We start from the raw sequence: 9,751 nt of genomic DNA, 5'->3' as shown, positions 1-9,751 counted from the left end.
GGCCGTGGAGACATTCTTTGCAGTGTTGTCCGAAACGATATGTGGTAGTATAAAGAAACACCCTTTAAAAACAGGGGAAGGAACATTTACCTGACACAAATTAATGTTGCATTGTGTTCCAGGTTTGAAAAGTGCTAAAGTAGGCTAAAGTACTTGAAAATGTAACTGTATTTTGTTTCACAACAAATAGCTGTCTGATTGAATCGATGTGATAAACAAGCAAATTATTTCGAATAATTTCGAGTACATGTATAAATATTTAAGTTTAAGGTGCTGGGAAATATTGAAAATGGCCTTTTTCAATATTGAAAAGTGACGTACAAGTGCTTGAATTCCACCTTGTAAAGGTGTATGAACCCGGCATACATAACTTTGTTCATTGCGCTGAAGAGGTGCACGACCTCACTTCGCACGGGGGTCCTCACGCAGGGCGCACGGACCCTCGCGCTGGTATCAACTTAGCTTATGCACCGACTGAGGAAATAAACTCTCCTCTCTCTACCACTGGCAGAAGCAGAGCAATACGTGCAAGGAGAGGGAGAGACAGCGAGGCACCGGAGGACAAATAAAAACGATGTTGGAAAAAAAACTGGCACTTGCAGAGCACAAGCGCAATACTGAAGTAAAAAGCGGCTCCCAAATAGGATCCTAAAACGGCTCCCATTGTGGAGCCGGTTCCAATCGTTCACCTCAAAGCGCCGGCTCTTAGAGCCGGATCGTTCGCGACCGACACATCACTAGCGCGCAGCGTGCGGAGTCCAGCGCTACGGTCAGACGCAAAAGTAGAACTGAGCCAAGAAGAAAGCAAAAATATATATTTTTACTAGGGAAAATAAAAATAGTAACGCACAGTTACTTAGATAAGTAACTTTAATCTGATTACTGGACTGGAAATAGTAGCGCGTTATATTATTCGTTACCGAAAAAAGTGGTAAGATTACGCGTTACTGACATCACTGTCTGCGACACAGACTCAGCACTCCGCTTAGGAATCATTACGACCAAAGTCTGGTATTTGAACACAAGGGACCTGCGGGCGACCGATGTACCCCCTCGCCCGTTGACACACATTTAAGTAACTTACACTTTATCATAGATTATGGAAACAATGTCAACATTAGACATGGCGAGGAGACTGGGATTGTGTCTGTAAGGAGCATACATCTGTTACACATGGAAAGCAGTCAATATTTGTGTCAAATTAAATGTGTTTTGTTATATCACATATTTCTATTGCAAAATATGCTGTCATGAAATGGAAAAGCATCACAAAAACCATAAAAACATTGTTTCTATATAATTCAGTCTGAAGGTGTTTTGCCATTATGGCCACTAGATGGTAGTCAAGCTACATTTATTTGATCATAACCAAAGGTCATTTGTCTTCTAGACTGTTTTTTATTTGAATTGTTTAAATATATGTTTAAAAATACATACACTGGAATGTATACAGCCTTCGTAAGCATTAGAAATGTAAGGAAAGTAGTGTTGAATGCATTCAATTGATTAGAAACAATAGTCTTGAATAGTTTTACCAACAAATTATATAAATAACAGTGAATAAGAATAAAATAACAAAACAACAACAAATAGAAACAAAACATGAAGCACATAAATCAGTGAATCATAAAATTTTAACAATCAATTTTAATCAATTTCACTTACATTAAAGACTTTGAAATGAACATTTATTTCTTAAAGGAGCCAATTACTCATCAATCATTACTTAACGTGTGGTGTTGTAGACACTCCACCAACTTCTGTAAGGCCACAGTTTGCCTCTCCCTTGACTTTTGAGTATCAAATTATCACATTACTAGGCAAATGAGAAAATTTGCCCTTCTGCTCTCTCCCAGAGACTAGATGGAGCCTTTCCTTTTGACACACACACACAAACCTATATCTGCCCACATGTCAGTCTCATTCAGCCCTTGGTTATCTAGTAGAGTGGTGTGGGTATTGGCACGTGGTGGGGGCCCTGGGGTCACCCTTGTGATTTTCTGTGCAGCCATCCTGCGCTATCTGTCATATTGGGAGATGAATCATGTTATTTTGCTATTTGAGGACAAAACAAAGTTTCATTTGAAGGTGATGAACCATGCTGTGGGATGGACAGCTCTGCCGCCTCTTCTTTGTCATGGTCTTCTGCCTTCTGAAAACCTGAAAAATACACCCTGTGCCTAATTGAAATGATTACTCCTAGTTCTCTCTGTGCTGAAACTGGGTGGTCTTCTGTAGCATGTTGACAGCCTCTGACTGCATATCCCCAATAGCAAACAACGATTTCAAGAAATGTAATTTTTACTTCTTTAGTCTGAAATTGCTTTTATTTTGTCTGTGACCTATGTGTGAGGTCATAAAGTGGAATGTGTGATATGTTCAGCAAGAGATTCTCTTTGTAGCAATAAGACCATCATCAATCAAATTTTATTAATATAGTGCTTTTTACAACAGTTGTTGTCACAAAGCAGCTTTACAAGTGTCCGAGTCCAAGCCCCCAATGAGCAAGCCAAGGGCGACAGTGGCAAGGAAAAACTCCCCAAGGGCATGAGGAAGAAACCTTGAGAGGAACCAAGACTCAGGGGGGGAACCCATCCTCCTCTGGCTGACGCCGGTCACCATGACAACAATTTAAAGAACGAGAGAAAAACAGAAAAGATGTGAGGGATAAAGTCCATCTTGGTGTAGATTTATAAACACGAGTCCTTTATGTTATTCCTGTTTAGTTCTATCCATCATCCTTTATCCATCATCCACACTGGTTAGTCAGGGCAGTGGGTTGATCCTCCCTCATATCTGGTTAGGCAGGAGGTGGCCGGCCCAAGATGAATCTCTGGAAAGGCTCGTCTCTCCTCATCTCGGTGTGCCTCGAGTAGGCGGGCAGCCATGTGGAGAAGATAGAACAGGGAAAATTAGCTCTGTATAAGGACATATACAGGACAGATGAGATTATAAACATTTCTGGAGTGTGGCAGCAACTCCGGCATTAAGTTAAATTATTACAGCCTACCTGAAAAAGGCAGAACCAGAAGGTAACAGACTTGGGAGCATTCTGAGACATTAGCATCCATCCAATGCAACAAACTTGAGTGACCACATGCAGTGACAGGATGACAGCACCGGTGCCCCAGTCTACCATTAAATCCTTCGCCTATGAACCCCTGGATCTGTACCTTTATCTAAGGGGGGATATTAATTATCAAACGCTAAACTAAACAAGTACGTTTTCAACCTAGACTTAAAGATTGAGACTGTGGCAGAGTTCCGGACACATTCTGGAAGGTTATTCCATAGTTGGGGGGCCTTAGAAGAAAAGGCTCTTCCCCCTGCTGTTACCTTATTAATTGTTGGAACTAATAAGAGGAACCAGCACCCTGTGATGATAACTTCCTGGAGGTACTAAGGAGCAAGCCCGTGCAGTGCTTTATAAGTCAATAAAAGACTTGGATCAGTCTGTTTTCAGAGCCCTCCACAGCACTGAATCTATGCGCTATGAGCGTCCAGCAAACTAACAGTTTCCACATATCCATGGCCCGTCCTTTCTACATTTTCGACAGGTGTACTTGGCGCACACAGCACACCGCTCTGAGCTGTGATTTCTGTTGCAGTGTATCTGCACCTGACACTGCGTCTTCTTTCCAGGAGCAGGCGGAGGTCGTTGCTTTTTCGCCATTGTCTTTTCCTGTAAGAACCGACGCCGAAGTTCCTCAGCAAGACCATGTAAAAAGTCTCTTCTTCTCTCCGTGGACCCTGTGCATGCCTTGTATAAAATGTGTGCGTTCATTGCTGCCAAGTCTAGCATGTTGTAGAACACTGCAACTGGCCACCTGCGTGTTCCTGCGCGGACCGTATACCCACGCACCTTCTGGTCCATGACATCCACACCGCACTGCAAAGAAGAAATGTAAAAAGGTTATATATATATGTTATATGTCAGAAAAAATTTTTTCATAATGTATGACCAAAATTCAATAATGTGACATTTATCAACATACCTTCATGATGTTGTAGTCTGTGATCGTGTTTGGTTTCCTTTTGCGCCCTTCGGAGATCGTCACTTGTTTGTGCATTGTGCTGAGAATGCAGACTACCTTGTTTTTTTTCGCAGCGTACGCTGTCAGTATGGAACTTCCTGATGTGTAAACATGTGTGGAGAATTCCTCACGTCCCATGGTGTTTTTTGCTGGAGGAGGAATTTCTCTTCTGATCTTGTTGATTGTCCCAAGCAGAGCTGTGTTGCGTGCTAGTAGTCTGTTGGCCAGAGACAGGGATGTGAAGAAGTTGTCGGTGGTGACTGTTCTGCCCTTGTCCAGATATGGCTCCATGAGTCTCATGACGACATTTTCAGGCAGTCTTTCTCCCTTGGAACGACTGGGGTCCTTTCCCAAATATGGAAGAGCATTGCACATGTACTTGGTCTTCAAATCAGCAGCAATCCAAAACTTTATGCCAAACTTGTCAGGTTTTGTAGCGATGTATTGCAGGAAAGGACAGCACACCTTAGTTGGAAAGAGCTGCTCATCAACGGTGATGTGTTGTCCTGGCGTGTAACACAGAGTGCAGTTACGTACAAAACATTGCCAGATGTCCGAGATTGCAGCAAATCTGTCGCTCCTTACACGTTCTGCACGGGTGTCCTTGTCATCAAAGCGCAAGTAACGCATAATTTCTGTATAGCGGTCACGCGACATCGTGTCCCTGACTGCGGGCACAGCGTACTTCCTAGACCAACAATCGGCCATCGCTCCAACTGGACAGAGTATTGCCCGCAGAAAAAGCACTGCGATGAAAGCCATCAACTCGCTGACAGACAGGTTCCAGCTCTGATCCGCTCTGTGGGCTTCATGGACCGTGCAGTGTGTGATTGTCCTCAGCATATCTATGTCGATCAAACACAGAAAGCTCTGCAACCTGCTTGTGATTCTGCGCTGTATGAGTAAAAGAAATACAACATTACTTACATGCAATTAAAATAGCAGGCACAATTCAGTTTAGTGTTTTTCTTCTATACATCTACAAAAACAGCAAATATAGCTGGCCAAATTCACCTCGGTACTTTTCTTGTATACATCTACGAAAAGAGTTTTACGTTACCTTGGCATGCTCTGTAGGTCCTGCGGTCTCACTGAACGTAAAAGTAGTGTTGTCGTGTCCACGACTGTGTACAATATCTGTCTTTTCCCAGGCGGTTCCATCTTTTGCGTTTATGTTTGTTGCAGGCCTACTGACATCATTAGCAACAGAACGCTTCTTTCGTGGAGGGCTAAGGTTTTCATCATCCGATTGTCCACTCATATCTGTGCCACTTGAAAAAGCCAGATCAGAGTCTTCAGCACTAAAAGAAAGTTCCTCTCCTCCATCGGAATCGCAATCATCCATGGCTTTCAGAAGAGTCAAAGCTTGCAAAGGAGTGCAAATCCTCTTGTGTGCCATCGTAGTGTCCGTGTCTTCCTCGCAGAACAGGAAAAATATACGAAACGATTCACCTGTGTTCGTCTGTCCTTTTTAATCCCAGCTTGGAGAAGACCACACCCCACCCATCTTCGACAGTCTTATTCTTGTGTTTAGCAGTAGTAGTAACAGTAAGAGTTGTAGGACGGCATTTGTCGCGCTTAAACTGCTTGCCTAAACTATCTCATATTGTAAAATTTTACTTTTTGTGACTTAGCGTGGAGTCCTTGTTCCAGTTCATCTAAATGTGGTGCTGGAGGCTTTGGAGGAACGTGGCAATTAGCTCCGCCCCCTCCAGTGCTCCAGTGTCTTCAAGCAGGTCCTGTAGAGAAGTATAACAGAGGCGCGCTGGGTGTTGCAGCTTTATTGTTTCACTTTTCTGTGAGTAGTGAAAGAAACGTTTAGCGATGTCTGGAAGAGGGAAGGGTGGTAAAGGTCTTGGGAAAGGAGGCGCTAAGCGTCATCGCAAGGTTCTCCGTGACAACATCCAGGGCATTACTAAACCAGCCATTCGCCGTCTGGCTCGTCGTGGCGGTGTCAAGCGTATCTCCGGTCTGATTTACGAGGAGACCCGTGGTGTGCTCAAAGTGTTCCTGGAGAACGTTATCAGGGACGCGGTTACCTACACCGAACATGCCAAGAGAAAGACCGTCACCGCTATGGATGTGGTTTATGCTCTGAAACGCCAGGGACGCACTCTGTACGGATTCGGAGGTTAAATGCTCAACTCGACACGAAACCAACGGCTCTTTTAAGAGCCACCTATATACTCATTTAAAGAGCTGTTTCATGCGTTTACTGGTAACCACAAGCGTCAATTACTTAAAACGCGCACAGAGAACGTTTTGTCCGACTTTGCTTTTTGAATGTACTTTTATTAAAATTATGGAAGGGTCAATACACAATCATTGCAAGATTCATAATGTCAAACATACTATTAAAACACAGCATACACATTAAACCATTTCATTTTATAGGCTACATGAACTCTTGTTACTTGTTATTTCCCCATATGATTTCTACACAATTCTACACAATCACACAATGTCCGACTTTGCCGTGACCTACAACAATTTTAAAATGCACGTTGTAGTCTCTGAATCCTAAAACATTTAAACGAATGGACATATTGAATGAATGAAGACGCTTTATGACGAAATAATGCAATAATAACCAACGTTATGACCTAACTAGTTTAGAACCTCATCCAAAGAATTTTAGTATAAAATTTTGTAAGCAAAACTAATCAGGAGGTTTTGAGGCTCTATTATAGTTTTTGTTTGAAAATTGAAGGCAGAAATGGCTGGGGCGGGATTAAGAGGTAAACGTTAGGGCTTGTTTAAGAGCCACCCATATACTCATTTAGAGCTGTTTGATGCGTTTACTGGTAACCACAAGCGCCAATTATTTAAACGTGAGTGATCCTACACATATAACATACGCATACACTATATATATATATATGAGTTGACTTGACTAGATATTAGATTATTAGACTCATTTTCTTCACTATAGTGAATGTAAAATTTAGTTCATTGAAAACGAGTGTTATATTGTGAGACGAAAAGTGAATGGAACGAAATAACATTCAAAAAGGTCTTTACGTGGATTTAAATACATACTGTTATCTAAGGGGTGACTAACAACATCGGATGATGTTGTTTTTGAGTATTCTCAAGCTGATTTGAATCGGGTCAAAACTAACCCGCTAACACCAAAGATGTGTGCAGTTTTCTAATACAATACAAGTTAAAGATCTACACCAATCAAGGTTCTGATTCCTATATTTAAATTGAAAGTCCCCATATACTAATTTATTTAGGTTCTTTTAATGTTTTTATTTATTTATTCTGTAAAAACGATATTTAACTGTCTTCCAATTTCTACAGCTCCGAAGCTTACATTATTCCTCATTTTATACATTCACTCAATCTTTGTTACTTCTGTTATTTCCCCAGATAAACCGTACACACAATTTATCACCCAAAATGTCCGACTTTGCCGTGCACTACTACAATTTGCCACAATTTAAAATGCACGTTGTAGTCTCTGAATCCTAAAACACGTCTTATAAAATAAATGGAGACGCTTTATGACAAAATAATGCAATGAAACTGCATTATTGAAACTCTAATGGTAAATAATTTTATGACGTTATGACATTATTTAACATTCTATGTCTGTTCTAATTATTTCAAGTCTTGACATCTTATTTACTTTATTACATTACTTTGTCTATTTTAATAAATTGTCATTTTATTATTTTATTTTATTATGTATGTTTCCTTTTTTTAGGTTCTTTTAATGGTTTTATTTATTTATTCTGTAAAGCACTTTGAGTATAAATGAAAGGTGCTATTCAAATAAAGATTATTATTACGTTTGTAATGATAATCAAAGTAATGACCTAGCTAGTTTGAACCTCAGTATTTTAGTATAATAAAATGATAAACTAGATATTCCTTGTGCAAGCAGAACTAAAGAGGAGGTTTTGAAGCTCTATCATAATTTTCGTTTCAAAGTTGAAGGCAGAAATGGCTGGGGCGGGAGTTAAATGTGTTTAAATGTGTGCTGTATTTTTGTCAATTGTGATTTTTACACCACAATCGAAATTTGCCATCCGCTTTCAACCCATCTGTGCAGTTAGAACACACACACACTAGTGATTATTAGGGGGCTGTGGATCACACGTGCCCAGAGCGGTGGGCAGACCTAGCCCGGCGCCCAGGGAGCAGTTGGGGTTAGGTGCCTTGCTCAAGGGCACCTCAGTCATGGCCTCAGGTCTGGGAATCGAACCCACGACCCTCCAGTCACAAAACCAGTTCCCTACCACCAGGCCATGACTACGTTTTCTTTTTCAGTATCTCAGCTTGAGTATATGTGCGTGTGTGTTCAAATACACCTGTATGTTGACGTGTGAGAAATAGTGTGAGAGTATATTTAATATACTACAGGTGGAGAGTTGTAACACCATGAATTCCACCGATCATGGATCAGATATGAGTCATATGATCATTCCAGTATTTACCCAATTCCTCCCTGATCCCATATGGTGAATATCGGAAACAGGCACATGCAGATTCCATTTAGAAAAAACTGATTTCGAGGTAAGAAAGTAAATTTCTGAATCAAGACTTTATTTTTTTGTTTAGTACTTATACTATTGCAGAAACAAAACTATGTGACTTCTATTACATTAAACTAGTTTCTCAGGTAAATTGTGATGCATTTTGCCTTGTTAAGTTCAAATCCCCTTGCTAAAACAGCTAGCTAAACAATGGCAGACAGGGGTGGGGTGTGTTGTAACACAGCTTTTTAAAGTGTTATAACCATCACCTTACTAAGAAAACATTCTTGATTTTAATAATTTTACAGAATGCCTAGGTAGAGAAAAAGAAAGACTGACAGTGGTGAGCCTGCAAATGTTTAAAAAAAAACAAACATCTTATGAGGTCACAAAGAAGGGCAAGTCAGTCAGATCAGTTGTGAAGGCACATAGTATCTGTGATATAACACACACACACACACACACACACACACACACACACACACACACACACACACACACACACACACACACACACACACACACACACACACACACACACACACACACACATACACACACACACACACATTGACATTGCTTATTATTTGACCTCCATGTTCTTTACACAGGTACAATGTATTAGAGTGTTCATTAAGCATAATGAACCTATATTGTTAAATAAGTTTGTTCTATTACACTAATTTACACACACACTTGAACAAAGCCAAGTGGATATGAGTTATGGTCAGTCACAGAGAGAGAGATATTGTTCTGGATTGTTCTTTCGTTATTTTATTTCAAAAACCTCTTTTTGAAGCATATTGCATGGTGTGGCCTCTGTTGTTGCTTGTTTTGTCTAATTGTTACAATTTACCCCAGCATGTGTTGTAACCTACCCTGGTATTGGGGTAGATTGTAACAAAGGAACACAATGTATTCAACTCACGAGGGCAGTGCTATTTGAATTGAGTTGCCATTTGTAGTAAACACGTGTGTACTTTGTATAAAAGTTTGAGAACTCTAGCTTAAAAATTGAGTTACAAGTTCTGAAGCAAAAAGTGTTACAACCATACCCGCTCTCCCCCTATTATATATATTTATAATATAAACATTGTTACATTTCATTAGTACCTATTAATATTCTATTAATAATAACACAGCCTTTTAAAGTGTTACAAGCATCACCTTACTAAGAAAACATTCTTGATTTTAATAATTTTACAGAATTCCTAGGCAGTGGAACAGAAAGAC

General features: G+C 40.4%; 1 protein-coding gene across 1 annotated transcript; it reads left to right on the top strand.

The window, feature by feature from the left end:
- Nucleotides 1-5,855: 5,855 nt before the first annotated feature.
- LOC143480614 (histone H4) lies at nucleotides 5,856-6,170 on the top strand. Its single transcript, XM_076978383.1, has one exon. It carries the CDS (start codon nucleotides 5,859-5,861, stop codon nucleotides 6,168-6,170), a length of 312 nt encoding a protein of 103 aa, XP_076834498.1. The 5' UTR covers nucleotides 5,856-5,858.
- Nucleotides 6,171-9,751: the final 3,581 nt, after the last annotated feature.

This window comes from Brachyhypopomus gauderio, chromosome 17 (assembly GCF_052324685.1).
Source record: "Brachyhypopomus gauderio isolate BG-103 chromosome 17, BGAUD_0.2, whole genome shotgun sequence".
NCBI classification, from domain to species: Eukaryota; Metazoa; Chordata; class Actinopteri; order Gymnotiformes; family Hypopomidae; genus Brachyhypopomus; species Brachyhypopomus gauderio.
Note: the sequence above shows the minus strand (reverse complement) of the source record. Positions and strands in the feature narration are given on the sequence as shown.

Coding starts and splice junctions, on each gene's coding strand:
- LOC143480614 (XM_076978383.1), top strand. CDS start 5,859: ATGTCTGGAAGAGGGAAGGGTGGTAAAGGTCTTGGGAAAGGAGGCGCT.